The sequence below is a fragment of the Lathyrus oleraceus genome, chromosome 7 (genome assembly GCF_024323335.1).
Source record: "Lathyrus oleraceus cultivar Zhongwan6 chromosome 7, CAAS_Psat_ZW6_1.0, whole genome shotgun sequence".
Classification (NCBI taxonomy): Eukaryota; Viridiplantae; Streptophyta; class Magnoliopsida; order Fabales; family Fabaceae; genus Lathyrus; species Lathyrus oleraceus.
In genome coordinates this window covers 541,588,831-541,608,602 of record NC_066585.1, presented here as the reverse complement: position 1 = coordinate 541,608,602, position 19,772 = coordinate 541,588,831, and the positions used below count along the sequence as shown (strand labels likewise).

Sequence of the window (19,772 nt, the reverse complement as noted above, 5' to 3'; positions counted from 1 at the left end):
AGATTTTAAGTATGAGACGCCTTGTTTACCAACACATGTACGTCAAGCATATGAAGAAAATGATTCAGATGATGTGCATGTTACTCATCGTGATCATGAAGAGGGGATATGAGAAAACTAGTAAGTAAATATTTTATATCCCTTTGAAATTTATAATTAATTATTTAACTCATTTTCAATCATTGTACTATATATTTAAATTTGTTATTGATTGACCTGATTAGTTTCAAATTTTGTTCAAACTATAAGTGCTTAAGGACCAGTGACAAATCCTATTAGGCAGCCTACAAAATTTTTCATTTTGGTTATTGCTTTTGTTTCATAATCCTTTGTTTTAGTTTTTAAAATGGTTTTGTAATTGGTGTTGTAATACATGTTCCAAAAAATATGGTTTTATGTTCCTGTAATTGGTTCTAAAAATATGATTCTATATTCGGGAATATGGTTCTGTAATACAGGTGCAAACGACAGTATAAAAAAAATTACCTCCCAATGTTTACATAAAACCGAGGTAATAACATTGAGAAATTACCTCAGTGTTTACATAAAACCGAGGTAATAACATTGGTCGCGTTATCCAGTTCTGAAAATAATAAAAATGTTGATGTTGGGGATCAAACCCACAATCTTTTAATTTCTAACCTTGGTTTTAGAATCACCGAGGTAACAAGTGATTGCTTTTAATGTCCCCTTCGTTACCTCGTATGTGTATCTGAGGTTAAATCCATTTCACGACCGATGTTAGATGTATTATTTGTATTAGTGTGGGTACGATTCAACTTCAATTGCACCATTGATAGTTGATGAGGAACCTTTTGTGAAAAAATGAGATCATGAGAGGGAATTTCAAGGTGAATGACTCAGTAAGGCTTATTATTAAAAAAATTGTAACTTATTAGGAGAATGACTCATTAATGTTTATCTAAAAAACATCTATTTTATAACTTCTATATTATGTACAATATGTTCTACTTTTGGGAACATCTTTGTAATTCACATTAGGTGTACATTTTGGATCAAACATGTAATAATTTTGTAACTTTTATGTTATGCACAATATGTTCTAATGTTATATGATTTGGTGCACATTTATGTTCATCTATTGTTATTTTATTTTGTTCTCATTTGTGTTAAAAAATAGGTTTCAAATTTGTACACAATTATGTTGAAAAGTAGGTTTCAATTTTATGTCATAAGAGAAGTCCGCAGGGATGCACCAATTACTAAGTTATCACAAATGTGTCAATTATACACCAAAGTTATAACATAAATGAACCATTTATACTACAACAATTATGCCAACATATAATAGCATTTTATTCATTCAAAAAAAGTTACACATAATACTTTACTAAACAATTACATCAAAACAAGTTAACTAGAATATCTTACTACATAGTTACATCATTTTGTTACATGATCTTAAACCTAGAAGGAAAAAAAACATACACAAATAACTACAACTATAATAAAGTTCATCTTCTTCCTTATGCAGTCAATATTTTTCTTTAAATCTTTCATCTCTCTTGAACATAACTTAGTACCAATCTCTTTCCCAAACTCTTTCTGCATTTTCCTCATCAGTTCTATGATTTCTCCCTCAGTTAGAGTTGTTTCTCTTTCATCAAAAAATTCATCATCCCAATGGAATAAGTGACAATCATCCTATTTACCCCAATACTCGCACTTTCAAAAATTTCTCCCAGAATTTGCATTCGACTTTAAAACAAACATCTTCATAGAGAGATTAAGTCCACATTTGGGAGTGATTCTACCGTTAGAAAACATGCTAGAGTTAGAACATTATGAGATTTTCATTTTTGTTGAATGAACAGGGAGACTGGGAAGTGAAAAATGAAGAAGAAAGAAACTACAAAGAAACACAATCGAACAAGGGAAATGTAAAGAAGAAAGTAGATTAGGGTGTGCAATTTCAATGAATCTCTCCCTCTCAACTCTCTAAATATTTTATTTTAACATTTGGAGCATTTATGTAATGTTACACGCCATAAAAAACATATAAAAATTAAATTAAATGAAAAACTAAAAATAAAAGACAGTAAACGCTAAACCCTAACGAAAATATAAAATAATAAAATAATCTTCAAATGTTAAGGGAATTCATCAAATTCTTTTTTTTTTATATATATATATATATATATATATATATATATATATATATATATATATATATATATATATATATATATATATATATATATAATTTCAATGGTTATTGGAGTAGTTTTTTAACGGTGCAATCGGCAGTTCTTGTCATGTGTCATGTTAACACAAATAGCGTAGAAAATTTATAGCCATGAATTATTAAACGAATAATTAAAGATGAACAATTATGATTAAGAATGAGACATGACAACTAAGCTAAGGTGCTGATTAAAAAATTCAAATGAACTGTAACATGTGGTTTAAAACATAACAGCATTGGGAGAGAGAATCTCAATACACAAAAAAACACACACATCTGTCTCACTCACACCATGAGAATGATTCTTTTAGAAACTTCCAACAACAACCACAATGAAAGTGCTATTTAGCTATTCATGCATGGACCTCTCTCAAATATCACTAGTAGAAACATATTTTAGACCACACATCTACGTCCATTATTATATGACTCAACACCATATACCAACCCAACTCTATTTGTGGTATCTCAACTTCTCTTTCATTGAGTCTTTCATTTAATAATCTTTCTGTTTTAAAATGAATTCCGTTTCAAAATTATTGTTGGACCAAACCAAAGAAAAAAAGATATATAAGTGACGTGTTGTTATAAAATTGGTGCTCATAAACCCATGGTTAGTATCTTAGTAATGAAACATCAATTCTGGTTGGTGCATGCTCACAACCAAATTAATGGAGTAACTCATCACTAAGGCTTGTAATGAATCAATTCATAGTTCAAAATGTTTCTTTTACATATGGGGCAATTCTATCCTATAGTTAGTATGTTTCTTTTATCAAAATTGCCCGAAGTTGATTCTATCCTTATCCTATATGGTAAAATACACAACAACCAAATTTTTAACAATGATCAAACCAACTATCAATTCTGCCGGTGGCATTTTTTTTTACAACTTACAAGTGACTTTATTATATTTTACCTATAGAAAAAAAATATTAAACTATGTAGGATATTATTAATAAAATGATAAAATTAAGTAGCATAGATTTTTTTTCTTTGAGAGCAACTAACTAGGATACATAAAAATGAATTGGTGGTTAGCTATTGTTAAAGTCTCACTCAGCACTCATCAGATCCTTCTTGCCATTCAATTTGATGCATGAAGACACGTGTGAGTTTAGCATGTGCGGCCAAAATCAGCTTAGCTGGCACTCCTGATATTTTCTCCAACCTAATCAGATTCTGAAACGTGGCAAAACAACTGTCCCTACACAATCTTAGCCCCAACCAAAACGACGCCGCAGCACTCACTTTCAACGGAAGTAGCTTCCACGTTCTCAAACACACACGCAAAGCCTCCACCGCCACGCGATTTCCGTTCGCCGGAAATCCTAACCCTAACACTCTGCTCCATTTCACAAAAAGCTCCTCCGCCACCGATTCAACACTTTTAGTCCCGATCTGAGATCCATCGCCGGTAACAGAACTCAAACTCGAACTAGTCTTCATCCTTTGAGTTATAGTCCTTTTTGGTGCCGTGACGCAGGACTCTGAAGAAGAACATTGAGAATCGGCGACATCATCGGAATGATTTTCCGGTGAGCAAGAGCAGCAAGTTGATGGGAGGCGGTGGAGTTCGGTGCCGGTAATGTGAATTCCGGTGAAAGTTTCGCATTTGGAGCAGAGGATATGCCGGTGATGGCGAGCGACGAGGAAGTTAACACGGTGAACGGCGTAGTCGCAGTTCCGGCAGAGAAAAGCTGAATCAGAGGGACAATAGAAAGAAGCTTGTTGATTGCAAAGTTCACAAGCTTTGTTGCACTTCATCTTCGTATAATTCTTGATTCAAAACTTAAATGAAGAAAAAATAAATTGAATGATTTACTATTATTTTTTAGATGAGAAATGTATTTTTATTTTCTTGGATCAAAGAGTAAGGTGTTTGTGATGAGTAATGATGAATTAATCTTATGAGCTTATATATAATTATGTAACTCCTCTATGATCCACTCATATTAATCTCACTCAATTCAACCATAGGTTATAGTATTTTTTTTGTTTTAAATTTGTGGCTGTGATGTGTGCTACTTGTACGGTAACTTCGCTGCAAAATTAAACACCATAAATTATTTAAATTATTGGACCACCACACAACAACTTAAATTATTTATATACGTGGCGTCACCCACACATTGCTTAAGAAATCAAAACAAATATTTTATGTAAAAAATTGTATATTTATAATAGTGATATATTAATTTATTTTATAATTATATCATTATTTTTATATTTTGACTAAAAGTATCATTAATAAATATTAAATTTGTACGTCAAAGATTAAAAAAAATCAGTTTCTTTCATATTTTAGACATAAAGCGTCAATTTTTTTAATCTTTGATATTTTATTCATTTTTTCTATCAATAAAAAATATTTTTAAATTAATTAAATAACAATATATTTAAATTATATATAAATTAGATAATTATTTAAAATTGAGCTAGCAGTTGCGGATCCAAATACTCATTCTTTAATAAGGTTGTCCAAAATATCTAGCTCTAGTCGTCTAGCTCCTAAGATAGAATGAATCCAACCAACATCACAAGATACAAAAGCAATAAAATTCAAATCATTCCATGATTGTGCTACACGTGGTACCACATAATTCTACTTCGTCACTTTACAAATTATTATAACAACTTTTTAATTTACTATAAAAGGACGTATTATTGTTTTTTTTTTTAAGAAAATAAACTATACATTCACAATGTAATTAATTTTTTTTAATAATCAATGATGATTATATATTCTCTCAAATCAAATTGAAATAATATAATGATATATTTTTGTTAGATGTGTTTTACAGTTTGGATACACTTTACGTGAGTACATTTTTATTATATTAGGAAAAAAATTAATAATTCAAATGATATAATTGTATTTGGTTATAACTATGTAAAAAAGTTCTAATATTCGACATCAAGAGTCTAGTTCTGATTCACAAATACCTAGTGTACAATATGAATTTTGTCTCCAATGAAAAAATTCATGCAAACCTACATATCATTGATGCAAAGAACTACGACAAATGGTGCAAACAAATGAATGTGTTTTTTGGCTACCAAGATCTTCTTAAAATGATCAAAAACAGGGTGAATCCTCTTGTCGAAGGTGTGACAGATGCACAACGAGCAACGCATAGGGAAAAGAAGAAGAAAGATTTCAAGGTGTTATTTTTTATCCATCAATGTGTGGATGGTGACAACTTTGAGAAAGTTGGTGATTGAGAATCATCGAAGGAATCGTGGGAAATCTTAGAGAAGACATAAGTAGAGGCTGAAAAGGAAAAGCTGTTGAGGTTACAAACTCACAAGCGTCAACTTCAATTAATTCAAATGCAGGAAAATGAGACGATCAATGATTTCACAATGAGATTTACCCGATTAGTGAATCAAGTGAAGGCATGTGAAGAAACAGTCACATCGAAATATGTTGTCGCGAAAATCTTACATTCTTTAACGCCAATATTTGATAACGTGGTCGTAGCGATTGCGGAATTGAAGGAACTTACGACAATGAGAAAAGATAAGTTGCAAAGCTCTCTTGAGGCTCATGAGCAAATGATGGAAGAGAGGAATTATGACAAGGCAAAGGTGGAGATCGTTTTGCAAGCTCGTTTCAATAAGAAAGAGAAGAAGACGAAAGGAAAATGGCCCATGAAGAGTAAATGGAATTTTTAGAATTTTGGTGGAAGAGAGTCCTGAAATTCCAAGAATTCCACTTGTCAAAAGGGTGAGAGCGACTGCAACAAAAATGGTGGTCAAGGTAACTTTAGATGTGATAGGAAGAGGATTGACAAGAGCAAGATTCAAGGTTTTATTAGTCAAAGGTTCGGTCATTTTATAAGAGAGTGCAATACGAACAAGAAGGAACCTCATAGGGGTGAAGCCAAGGTTGAAAGACAAGAGTTTGATGAGAAGAACACACCTTTGATCATGATCACGAAAGGAGAATGCAGTAGTAGCAAGCTGCGGGATAACAACAATAGTAGTTTTAGAAACGCTGCAGAAGCATGTTGTAATTGGTTACGTAAAAGTTATAACCGGTTACAGGCAGAAGAAAATATCATGATGAGTACGAAAGGTGCAATTCAGTGCATCGAGGAATAGTATTTGGACTCTGGGTGTTTTACTCATATGGTGGGGGAGGAAGGGTTGGTTTGTTAAAATCAATTGTTCCATGAAGAATAGAGTGAAGTTCGCATATGACACCACTTTAGCGGTCGTAAGGATCGTTGATGTTTTGATCATGAGAAGGGATGGTGGACATTCATTGATCAAATATGTGTTGTATATTCCAGGAATCAAGTGTAACCTTCTAAGTATTGGCCAATTTCTTGAGAAGGGTTACAAGATTCACTTGGAAAACAAAGGGATACGCGTTATGGATGCAAACAAGGTTTTGGTTCTAAAAGCTCATATGGCTGCCAATAGAACTTTCAAGGTTGAGTTGAACTTTATGGAGCATAGGTATCTTGCTACAACGGAGAGTCGAGAAGAGTGAATATGGAAATATCGTCTTAGGCATCTCAACTTTAGAGATCTCAATGCCATTGATCAATGAGGTTGCCAAAGAATGGAATGGTAATGAGGTTGCCATTGATCAACATACCGGCTGAAATTTGTGAAAAATGTGTGCAAGCTAAGCAACATAAGGGTAAATTCACCAAGGATGTAGGTTGTAGAATCAAGAATCACCTTGAGGTGGTGTATTTGGATGTGTGTGGATCGATGCAAATTGATTCAATCGGTTACAATAGATATTTGGTCACATTCATCGATGATCATAGTATAAAGCTATAGAAATACCTAATAAATAGAAATGATGAGGTATTTGAAGTGTTTAAGAAGTTCAAGTCTATGGTTGAGAGTCAAAGCTGTCACAAGCTTAAAGTGCTCAAAATGGACGGTAGAGACAAATATGTCTAAAGTGATTTTGGGAAGTTATATGATCAAGAGAGGATAGTACATGAGATTGTACCACCTTATACACCGCAATAAAATGGTGTTTCCGAAAGGAAGAATCGATTGATTATGAACATGGTAAGAAGCATGTTAAAAGGGAAGAACTTATCCAAAGAGTTATAGGGAGAGGCGGTATCCACAACTGACTATTGTTGAATATGTGTCCAACAAAGAAGCTTCAAAAGATAACACTGGAGGAAGAATGGTCGGTACTTAAACTGAATCTGGATCATTTAAGAGTATTCGATTTCGTAGCGTATCAACATGTTTCGGGGTAACTTAGAAAAAAGATGGATGATAAGGGAGAGTTAATGATACTTGTAAGGTATCACTTTACAGGTGGTTACAAGTTATATGATGCAGCAAAAAAAAGGTCGTGATTAGCCGAGACGTAATTTTCAACGAGATAAAGTAAATGCAGCAGCCTGTAACCTGTTACCATAAAGTTGTAAGCGATTACAACATTGAAAATTCGGTTTCTGTAGAATCTGAGAGTGCATAAACGTCTGTTGTCGAATCCCAAATTAAAGAGAATGTGAGAAGATCAAAAAGGCAAAGATGTTACCTCAAAGACTCCAAGATTGTGAGTTGTTCTAAGACAACAAAGTCAGTGATGATGGTGATTTTGTCCATTTTTCACTTATGGTCGGATCTGATCCCGTTAAAACGGAAGAGGCTTTAAGTGATCCAAAATGAATTTCTTCTATGAAGGAGGAGCTAGAATCTATTGAGATGAGCAATACTTGGGATTTGGTTGATCTATCGAACGGGAAGAAGCCAATTGGTGCGAGACGTGTGTTTAAAGTGAAGTCAAAAAGAGCTTAGAAGAAAAAGATAAATGGTTTCCTAAAGTAGATTGGATTCAAGAAGTGTGTAAATGAGCATGACATGTATGTGAAGATGGATACAAGTGAATGGATGATTATCCTTTGTATATACGTAGATGACTTGTTAATTACGAGCAGCGACGAAAAATGCATTTCTAAGTTCAATGGTGAACTTATGAAAGAGTTTGAGATGATCTACCTTGGCCTCGTGACATACTTCCTTGGCATTAAGTTTCATAAGTCAAAAAGAAGATATGTGTTCGAGATATTGAAGAAGTTTGAAATTGAGCATTGTAATACTACCATTACTTCAGATGAACCGGGGCTACAGTTGTCAAAGAATAAGGATGAGAAAGACGTTAATTCAACTCAATATAGGATGTTGATTGGATCCTTGTGTTACTTGGCAATACGCAACCAGACTTGGCATTTAATGCTGGTATTGTTAGTAGTTTCATGGAGAGGCCGAAGGTGTCTCACTTGGAAGCAGTCAAGAGGATCTTAAGATACTTCAAATGATCGATTGACTTTGGAATTCTCTTTCTCGAAACAACACGGGTAGAAAATGCAATTTACTCGATATTACCGATTCCAATTGGTACGGAGATAAAGATGGTCGAAATTCTATAGCTGAATACATCTTTATGTTCGGCAGAACACCAATCTCATGATGTTCGAAAAAGGAACCAGTAGTAGCACTCTCGTCTTGTGAGGTCAAGTATATTGTTGCTTCGTTATGCGTGTGTCAAGCCGTGTGGCTAATGAATCTATTGAAGGATTTAAAAAGCGATAAGGGTGACGCTATAATGCTTCTGGTTGATAATGTTTCCGCAATAAATCTTGCTAAGAACTCAATTGCACGTGGGAGGAGCAAGTATATTGAGATGAGGTTTCACTACTTAAGAGAACTTGTTATTGAAGGAAAGTTGAGATTGAGATATTGTAGAAGTGAAGACCAAATGGCTGATTTATTGATCAAGGGAGTCACAATTGAAGTATTCAAGAGGTTGAAGATGAACATGGGCAAGGAAGACCAAGAGCACTTGAATTAAGGTGGTGCGTTAATGAAAATTCATATTCTCACCCTTAAATATTCTCTCTCTCTCTAATCATAATTATCTCTCACTCTCTCTCCTTCTCTACATTTAAATTTATCAATTTTCACCAACAAGATGATTCCAAGTTGTAACACATTAAACTCTTTGTTTTTTCTCTATATAAGAAAAATAGCTTTTGAACGAAGCTAGACTTCATTTTGGTAGGATCCAAGGTCAACTATAGACATGTAAACAATAGCTCAATAAACAATTATAAAAGATCAATTTTAAGTTCAATAAACAATTATAAAAGAAGCACTTATATATATATACCACATTTGATATGATTGAGAGAGTTTTGTGATTTCTACTTGCAGCGGAAAAATGAACTGAGACTTTGCTGAAGCATGATTTTCCAGTTATGATCCTCCGACCTTGATGAATGATGAAGAGTGTAATATATATAAGAATTGAAATTCACCGAGTTCTGCTTAGCTTAATCAAGGGTAATTCTATTATGAAAAAAGTTAGTCAGAACTAGTTGGTTATGAGTTAGGGTGGTTTGAGTAATTACACTAATAGCTATTTAAAATGAATGAAGTTAGTTAATTCTGAGCTGCAATTCAACTTCTGATTTAATCCGAATTTGTTTTATTGTGAGAATCTTGTATATTTTGGTTCAATTTGTAGTTAAAATCAGAACTTATGTGATGTAATTTCTCAGTTAGTGAAAAGCTTATTAGGGGATTTGAATTGAAGGGAATTGGTTATGCTTGCAGTAGCTGTTACAGGATGGTAATTAATACTGGAAAACCGAATATGGCGATCGAATTGGTTGAATGGTGGCGTACGCACTACGCTGCTGCTCCGCCTTATCGTCATGAGATGTAAGTCATTGCTATGATCTGAAACACGATTGTTCGTGTCGTTTTGTACTTGTGAATAAATGCATCAATACATGTGTTATTAAAACTGAACTTGGTATGTTTGTTATGCTAGGTCATGAATGATGATTAAATTCCCCTGATGCTGCTAATGACCATTCAAATATGTATGTTATTTTGTATTGTGGATGTTTGTGATGAACTAGTTAATGTGCACATTGTTACTAGCCAGTGGGACTGTTGTGGCTTGGTTTAGCAATTAGTGATTGAATTGGATGTATTGTTGTTACATTGCCATGAGTTGGTGTTGAATTGATGTGTTAATATATTTTAAAAAAAGAATCGACTACTACATATGTTGCTACGCAGGCTGTTGTTGTTTGTTATTTGCATGTATTAACAATTGTTTCCAAATTGGCAAAAGTTATGCAGGGCTGCCTTTGAATGTTTTTGTTTCATGTGTTACTTTTTGTAGGTGGAAGCAAGGAGACTTTGACAAGAGCATTGGAAATCAAACAAATGAGTCACATGGACTAGGCATCAAGACAAATTATCTAATCAAGACTAGTATGTCCGTTCCATTTGATGTATGTAAATGCTTGTTCAAGGCAACCAAAAATGTATGCAAATGTTGGTGAATGTATGAATGTAGATTAGGACTTGTATGGTTGCTAGTAACATGCTCATGTAAATGCCAATTTTGTAAACAAACATTTTTATTATATCAAATGCAAAATTAAATATACAAATGTTAGCAATGAATTTAGAAGTTTATAGCATTTTCTGGAAAAAAATATGGATTTTGGTCAAAGTTGACTAAAAAGTCAAATATTGACCAAAGTCAACTTTAGATCAACATTATGCCTTTTTTGGAATTTTACTTGAAAAGTGATGCACTTAATGATCAATTATGTAATTCAAACAAAATCTCATGCCAAACTCAATTACGAACATGTATTATGACATATATCAAATGATCATGCATATAAATGGACTATCATTCAATGGTATGTAAATGAAACAAGGAAACATGGCCTCCATAATAAGAGTCAATGCAATCTCACACATAAGACCAAAGTGATGAGCAAACTTGTAAACCAAACAACAACATGATAGGAATTCATCTTGTGTTATGCCATGCTTGTTGATGGAACCAAATGAAAACTTGTGTGTGAAACAATATGATGCAATGGCTATGGATGCATGAACAAGTGTACAAGCAAGCAAATCAATAGCTAATCAAAGCTTAAGCACAACAAATGTAATGAGTAGAACAAAGCATTGAAGCGAGAAATATGGCATGAGGCAATCCATAGGTGATTGGATGATTAAGTATGATTCACAAATGCCAGGTGTAGGTGTTTAATTGGCTGCATTGTATGGTAAAACACTAATGTCTTGACTGATGTCATGACATGTATATGTAACTACATTGTAGTTACTGCAGGACTAGCTAACACAGGATTATTGAATGCTGTGACATTCATACCTGTCAACAGATACTAAGGAACAGAAGCTCTGTTAGAACTTAGTATTCATTTGCAGTCTGGTTATCAAGGAAGAACCAGACCTGGCATAAGGCCTACTGACTGAATGTCAAACTGGATGTTGTGACATTCATCATTGACAGCAGCTACTGAAGATTGGGCAGAGTGGTGTTCTGCTATACTTCAGCATTTTAGTTAGTTTGTTCTTCAAGAGAATTACAGAACTAACTTAAGGCCAACTATGTAAATGTTAAGTTGGACACTTTGACATTTACTAATGTAAGCTGGTACTGTAGTATGGTCATATTGATCATGTACAGGTCAGCAGTTTTGTACAGTCTGGTTTCTGGGAAAACAGACTCAGCATATGGACCTTGATGTCAAGCTGAATGTCGTGACATTCATGCCTGACAGCATATGCTAAATTGTAGGTTGTGCAGTTTTCTGTTTCAGCTTTTTCTTGGGCTATTCTTCAGGAAGTCAACAGCTTAGAGAAAATCCAGGAAACCAACAACCAAGCTACAATTAAGGAACCTAACAAATAGCCTATTTGTTAGCACACTAATATGTGGAAATTAGTTAGAATCCTATGTGGCATTATTTGTGGAGGTCTTGAGATATTTTAGGAACTAAATGTGGAGATATTTTAGGAACTAAATATGGAGATATTTTAGGAACTAAATTTGGAGATATTTTAGGAACTAAAAGATTGAAGACCTTGTTTGTAGCAGAAAGTTTCTGCTGATGTTGTAACAGCAAAGGAGAAGTTTGCTGCGATTTCTGAAGGCCCAAATCCACTTGGGTGATTAGGTTATAAATAGCTGATTGTAATCTAGTATTTGTAAGCCTCTTAGAATGAATTTTTAGGGGTGTGTGTAAGGTAAACCTCCCAATCTGTGGGAAGGTTACCATGTGTCTCTCAGTGGTAAACCTGAGAGTGTTTGTCACTCAAAGCCTGTAGGCAAGAGTGATTATGTTCTTGAATGAAGCTGTGAAGCAAGTTCAAGGTGTTTGCACATTACATTGTATTTGTAGTGATAGGAATGGAAACTGGAGGTTTCTATCTAGGAGTTCCTAGGTATAGATTGCATTGGGTAGGGATTAAGTGATGAGTTGTAAACGGGGGAGTTTAACTCTGAATTGATACTACTAATAGTGGATCTTCTTCCTGGCTTGGTAGCCCCCAGATGTAGGTCATGTTGGACTGAACTGGGTTAACAATTACTTGTGTTTTTACCTTTTGCATGTTATAATTGTGCCAGTTATAAAATAAGGTAAACCTGTAATGCTGTAACAGATGATGTTCAAATCAACAGTAAGACATCATGCTGATAACTATGGAAGAAAACAACTGAAGTGAGTGCTAGGTTTGACTTCTGTTGAGTCTTTCTTCCTGAAGCACAGAACCAGGGGTTCATACATTCTGGGGCGACATAGAATGAGATGTCGTGACATCTGTGAACCTGTGCATATTAGTACAGTGGTTAATAACTATCTTGCTGTATTAGTTACAATGTTAGATCAGATGTCATGTCGTGGTGGATAACATCTGAATTCTGACTACACCAGAATTTCACCAGGGCATGGTGCACCTCCTGAATTAGGGTTTCTATTATGCTACATGATTCAGACAACCAGGATAAATGGCTTTTCCTCCATGCAATGTTTTATGTAATCCAGACCCTTGACTATATGACTTTATGCTTTCCTCAATGCAAATGAAATGTATTACGATATTATGGATATGTAGATGAGATGGACGCTTATCAGGATATACAAATGCTTAAGGTTAGTGACCTAGATGATCATTGTGAAAGGTATGGTAAATTTTGGGTATGACATAACTCAATCGTCATTTCAACATTACTGTGACGAAATTAGATTGTCAAATACAGATGCAGGAAGGTGAGTGGATAACATACCATTAGAGCGGTGGACAAGGGCATTTGATAGAGGATGTCGATGAGGCCACATGACAACAAACCTTGTGGAATGCATGAATGGCGTGTTCAAAGGCATTAGAAATCTACCAATAACCGCATTGGTCAAAACAACCTATTTTAGGTTGGCATCGACCTTCGTAACTAGAGGCGAAAGATGGAGTGCAATGTTAATGTCAGGTCAATTATTCAGTGAATGTTGTATGAAAGTGATGAAAGAGGAAACTATCAAAGCTAGCACATACATGGTTATAATCTTTGACAGTCACAGGTAAAATTTCAGTGTACAAGAAATAATGGACCACAATGAGGGAAGATCAAATTTATTCTATGATGTCAGACTAAACAAAAGTTGATGCGACTGTGATAAGTTCTAGGCCTTCTGTATTCCTTGCTCTCGTGTTATTGCGGCATGCGCACATACTCGTCAGGACGCTTACAGCCATCTATCTGATGTTTACAAGGTCATTACCGTCATGAATGTCTATAACGAAAGTTTCTTAGTGCTAGTAATGGAGGAATATTATATCAAGGGGACATAGTTTAACACAACGATAAAATGCAAAGAAAGAAAAAAGAAAGGTCAAACAACACGCATATTAGAACAGAAATGGATATGATTGATAAAATGATAAGATTATGTAATATATGTCGTCAATCCGAACACACTAAGAAAAAATGTCTCAATCTTGGAGCAACCTCTGCATCATAATTTAGTATCTTGTTTCAATTTTTGTAACCTTTGATTTTGATATATTAATAATTTTTTGTTACAACAAGGTTAACAACAAACATCACTCCAACTTAAATACACTTCACTCCAACTTAAACACACTTAAAACCAAACAAGTCTGAATAAACAACACAAACAACAGATATCAAAACATATAAAAATACTTAACCATGTCAGAGTAGTTGGGATGTGTTTGAGTTATTAGAGGACAACCAGGACGATTGAAGAGAGACATTGGTGCGAATGATGCGTCGAGAAAAGGTTGAAATGATTGTTGTGGTGTTTGATATATATATATATATATATATATATATATATATATATATATATATATATATATATATATATATATATATATATATATATATATATATATATGTCATATGATTGTTGCATCATCCATTGCGTATGCTTCACTTGCTTGATCAAGATCCATTCAAGGCTCACTTGTTCATGGTCTATTATAGAGGTTTCTTTGGTCTGTTTAGAATTCACTTCTTGGCCTTACATGTTCATATTTTGCTCGTCTATGTTTATTGGTTCAAGCCCATTTCCATGGCATCACATCTTCCACTTGATTCAGTTCATCCTTAGCATTGCATCTGATCATATCCTCATGCTTAGTCCATGCCTAGCCTATTTCATCTGGCCAATGTCATTCATGCCATTTGCATTGCCATTGTTGTTTGTTCCATGAATCTTTGATTATGATCTAGTTCATTGTACATCTTGAGTCTTGCTAGAGTTTTTGTTTCATGCTTAGCATTGTTCATCCAAGTTATGGTCATGTTTATTGATCCATGATTAGGTATTCATCACGTTCATCACTTTGTTTATTCCATGTTGATTCATGTTATCATATTCATTCATTTCAATATCTTTCATATCCATACGATTGATTTCAAACAGTCAATGCATTCAAATATCATTTCATACAATCACATTCAAAATCCATACATGTACAAAGACTACAAAATTGATCATTTATACAACAATTGACTTTTTGCGCGACAACCACAACATTTAAAAACAATATTTCTAACTGATTACAACAATCAAACTGATATCATTTGGTTCAAACATCACTTCCATAACATCCTTATCATTTTTTACTCGCACTCATCCACGTAAGGCATCGATTCTCTCAACACTTCTATTTTTTTTTGCCTTTAGGTATATTTCCGTCTAACCAACGAACCAACTCGCATCAACATAGGTTAGGACCACGCATTCAAATAGTTAGGGGATATGGTACCGAAGGTCGGTTAGATCATCCCGATCAACGACATTAGTCTTTATGATATTCGTATGTAAAGCATATTAATATTAATATAAATTGATCTGATTTCGACTTTTATCTAAAACGTACATTATTTTTCAAAAAAAAATTACGCAATACATAGAGGCCCCAGACCAATTAGCGTTTTCTCTCCTATTTTACACTCTTCAAAGTGTGATAGTTTGAGAATTAATCTGAAAAGTGAATTATTTTAGAATTTTTTTTTTAAAAATAGATTAATCGAGTAAAAATTTCACATAAGTCCACGACATATACAATAAAACTTGTGTCAAGTTTCCCATATGTACCAAAATTTTAAATAAATAAACTGACTAAAGAAAGAAAATGGTATTATGATTTTGATTTGAGAGAAATCGATTTTAAAATTGAATCAAATAAAAAGTCAATTTTAATAGGAATCGGTTTTAAATCGAACCATCTAAATATAAATTGGTTTTAAAAAAATTAATCAATTTTATAGAAATGGTTTGGAAAACCATGGTTCAAATTGGATTGGCTTAACAAGCATGCACCCTCTATGTTTCTCTCTTTTTCACCTCATTTTTCAATTCTCTAATTTACGTGTGCTCCATTTACTCATAACACGGTTGCGTTTCAATAACAATTTTGCTAAGTGGCTCTACAAAATAATGTATGAACTGACATTCACTGTGATTTCTTTGACTTCCTAAGACCGTGATGTCAAACACCAGCAAGCGACGCTATCTTCCTCCCACCCAACCCGACACCGTTTTCCGCATTACATGCCCCGCCTCCAAATCCGATGACATACTCACATTTTCCGCCGACGGAGTTAAGATTCTAATTGAAGAGTACGCCGGAGATACCACCTCCGACGATGACCGCATGGTTGTTATTATCTCCCCCGCCGCCGAACAACCTTCTGAAGAATCCGCAGCGCAACTTGCTTTGATTAGGGTTTTTGAGAGAATGGTGGAGAAGGATGAGGAGAATAAGAGTATGAATTCGAATTCGAATTTGCAGGTGGGATGTAGATTGGTAGCACCTAGTTATCAGGTTGGATGTGTGCTCGGTAGAGGTGGTAAGATTGTTGAAAAGATTAGGCAAGAAAGTGGAGCTCAGATTAGGGTTTTGCCTAAAGACCAATCTCCTATTCCTCCACCTGGAGATGAGTTCATTCAGGTCCTTTTTTCTTATCTTGATTCTATTCTTTTTAAGCTAATACACTAATTAATGCACAATTGTAGATATAGCAATATATTGAATTAGCATTACTAGTTACCAATTCGAGACATATGGTATCTATATGCATTGGTGGCAAGAATGTTGTGTGGAGTTGAGCTAGTGGAAGGAGTACTAGACAAGATAGTATTGAGAATGATATTATTAGTATGAGAAATAGAGAGAGTTGGAGTAGAACCTATTGCTAAAGGTCTGTGAAGCATCGACACAGACACCTCGTTGATAGTGACACGTAGAAACTTATACTAATTTTGGAAGCTAAAAGTAATCAAGAAAAATGCGTGTATATCATGATAGTGTTAGACGTTGACACATGTCAAAGTCAAACACCAAACATGCATTTGATCTAGAGTGTTAGTGTGAGACAGAGAAAGGCCAAGAAAAATGATAAACAAAATTATTAAAAGAAAGTTAGAGGCCAATAGATTGGCTATCAATGTGTTTTATACAAGAACATTATGGTGCCTTTGATCTACTTAAGTCAATTCCGCACTGTGAGATAAGACTTAGTTGTTGTAAATTGCAGTGGTTGTTTACTCTATTTTTATGTTTTATGGTGGATGTAGATAACTGGAAATTATAATGCAGTAAAGAAAGCCCTTCTTGCAGTTACGAGTTGTCTTCAGGATAATGTAGGCAATTCTGGTTCTTTAAAATCGCCTGGTGGTGCCCAGGTTGATCCTTATCCTCAACGGGGTCCCCGTCCTCCTGATCATTATTCCAGAGGTTATTCATCATTTCCAGGTTCTGAAAGTGTTGGGCCTTCTCATAGACTGTTCGTGGAAGAGGAGGTTGTCTTTAAGATGTTGTGTCAGCATGACAAAGTTGGTAGTCTTATTGGAAAAGGTGGTACTATGGTGCGGGCTTTACAGAATGAAACCGGTGCATCTATACAAATAGTTGATGCTGGACCCGATACAGATGAGCGTGTGGTCGTCATATCTGCGCTAGAGGTATGAGAGGTTATTAAATAGTTATCTATTAATATGCACTTTAAACCTTAGTTATCCATAAGATACCATTTTGCATAGAGAGACCGGTGAATTAGCCAAAAGTTTCTTTAACTTTGTTTTGGTAGCCTTAAATTGTTCTGGCTCTTCAATATTATGTCTCAGAAATGTGTGCAGTCCCTCCCTTTGCATGATGTCGAAACTATTGATAACTGGCTCTCCAGTGTTAAACTATTCTAGAAATATTTGTTAAAAAATTTAAAAAATGATTGATCTTTTGTTACAATCAAACAGGCAAGGTTTGTATGATTTTTGTGGCTGGGGTCCATCTTCAGATTATTTACTGAGTTGCTGTTGAGTTATTCTAACTATGGTAACTTTCTTGTGTTGATAGCTTTCATTACGAGTGTTGACATCTTTTGGGAGAATTGTAGTAGACTAGAAGAAAGTTATAAATCTGACATATAATTTATGTGATATTTGTTAAGGAAATTGAACTAAAGATGATATAAAATTATGTAGAATTCTGAGCAAAAGCATTCTCCTACTCAAGATGCTGTTATTCGCGTTCATGGTCGACTTACAGAGATTGGATTTGAGCAGAGTAATGCAGTTGTTGCTAGGCTCCTTGTGCGTTCACCACAAGTAGGGTGCCTATTGGGCAAGGGAGGTCATGTTATTTCAGAAATGCGAAGAGCTACAGGTGCCAGTATACGCATCTTTTCGAAGGAACAGATTAAGTTCATTTCTCACAACGAAGAAGTTGTACAGGTAATTTGCGCAATTAAGTACAAGCGTTTTTGATGCTATGTAAATAAAAACTTGATGGTATGCTGTTGGGAAATATAATAAAGGATAATTAGAGTTGTTAGAGAACTTAGTTATTTTTTTGCAAAGTCAGCTAGTTAGTTTTTGTTAGATAATTCTCAAGAGTTTGTTATTTTGGTTCAAACCCACCAGGTTATCGGGACCTTACAATCTGTGCAAGATGCTTTGTTTCACATAACCAGCAGAATTCGAGAAACTATTTTCCCAATGAAGAACACTCCTCCAAATTATGTGCCACCATTCCCAGAGACGCCCCCTCCTTTGCATAGGCCAAGAAATCACATGATGCCTTCTGGGCACCCTCCTCCACCTCTTCATGTTGGACTTCCTCACGGGATTGACCATCCAGCTGGCCCCCCCATGCCTGTTGATCATCATCAGCATGCGTTTTCACATAGTATGGGTCGCGGTCCACCAAATATGGACCGAGTTCCCTATCATCATGGCTATGAAGGACCTAATTCTCCAAGATCATGTTATCCTCAGGTCAGCTTTACATTCAGAGATAGTATATAGTCTCAGCATTTTTCTTGGAGGGTGGGGTGTTTCAACTCTTTTGCTCTGTCTCCTTCTCCTTGTGCATACTAACTATGCTATAACCCCTTAGGTTTTGTATTTCAGGCACCTAACAGAGGAAATCCAGGGGTAACAGCTGGAATGTGAGTTTAGGGCTTCTTTTGCCCTCTTAAATTGACCTTATATTTTATACAAGTTCTTGTTAGGTGCTTCGGACATAGATCAAACTGTTTTACCTGATACATTATTGTGATTTGTGTATTATTTCCAGGAATGGAAACCCATCACAGAATCTAAATAGCTCAACCGTTGAGATCACCATCCCTCATATATATTTAATGCACGTGTACGGGGAGAACAGTAGCAACCTAAATCAAATTCGACAGGTTTGTTCATATCTGATTTTCGATTCATTTCTTCTTGTCTATTTATAGTGTTTTGACTTCTAGAGTATCTTGATCCTCAGATCTCTGGTGCAAATGTGGTTGTTCATGATCCAAAACCTGGTGCTACAGAAGGGCAGGTGATTGTATCAGGAACGCAAGATCAAATTCACTCTGCTCAGTGCCTAACTCAAGGCTTTATTTTATGTGGACAGACTGCACCATAAGTCTGCAGTTTTAGAGTTTAAATAAAAGGTCTTGAGATTGTTCTATCATAATATGAGAAGTTGGATATATTTATATTATATTAAGGATGTCTAGTCTTGCCATTGTCTGAATTACACTTTTAGTTAACTTGGAGGTTGTCATGCTTCCGTTGCTGGTTTTGATCATTCCCTACACAAAATTTGGATGATAACCCCTCCAAAGTTTCTGTATCTGTGTCAGAAGAACTGGGTCATTTCCTTCAATAACAAAAAAACTCTGAAGTTGGCTTAAACCTTTAGCATCATCCTC

The 19,772-nt window shown here is 34.8% G+C and overlaps 2 protein-coding genes across 2 annotated transcripts; one reads left to right on the top strand and one right to left on the bottom strand.

The window, feature by feature from the left end:
* Positions 1 to 3,139: 3,139 nt before the first annotated feature.
* Positions 3,140 to 4,178, bottom strand: LOC127107203 (B-box zinc finger protein 32). Its single transcript, XM_051044496.1, has one exon. The coding sequence runs from the start codon at positions 3,971 to 3,973 to the stop codon at positions 3,266 to 3,268; it is 708 nt and encodes a 235-aa protein (XP_050900453.1). The 5' UTR covers positions 3,974 to 4,178; the 3' UTR covers positions 3,140 to 3,265.
* Positions 4,179 to 15,871: 11,693 nt separating this feature from the next.
* On the top strand, positions 15,872 to 19,755 carry LOC127107201 (KH domain-containing protein HEN4). Its single transcript, XM_051044491.1, has 7 exons — positions 15,872 to 16,519; positions 17,146 to 17,532; positions 18,052 to 18,300; positions 18,490 to 18,843; positions 18,979 to 19,016; positions 19,145 to 19,259; positions 19,340 to 19,755. Exons 1-7 carry the CDS (start codon positions 16,055 to 16,057, stop codon positions 19,481 to 19,483), a joined length of 1,752 nt encoding a protein of 583 aa, XP_050900448.1. The 5' UTR covers positions 15,872 to 16,054; the 3' UTR covers positions 19,484 to 19,755.
* The last annotated feature ends 17 nt before the right edge of the window (positions 19,756 to 19,772 follow it).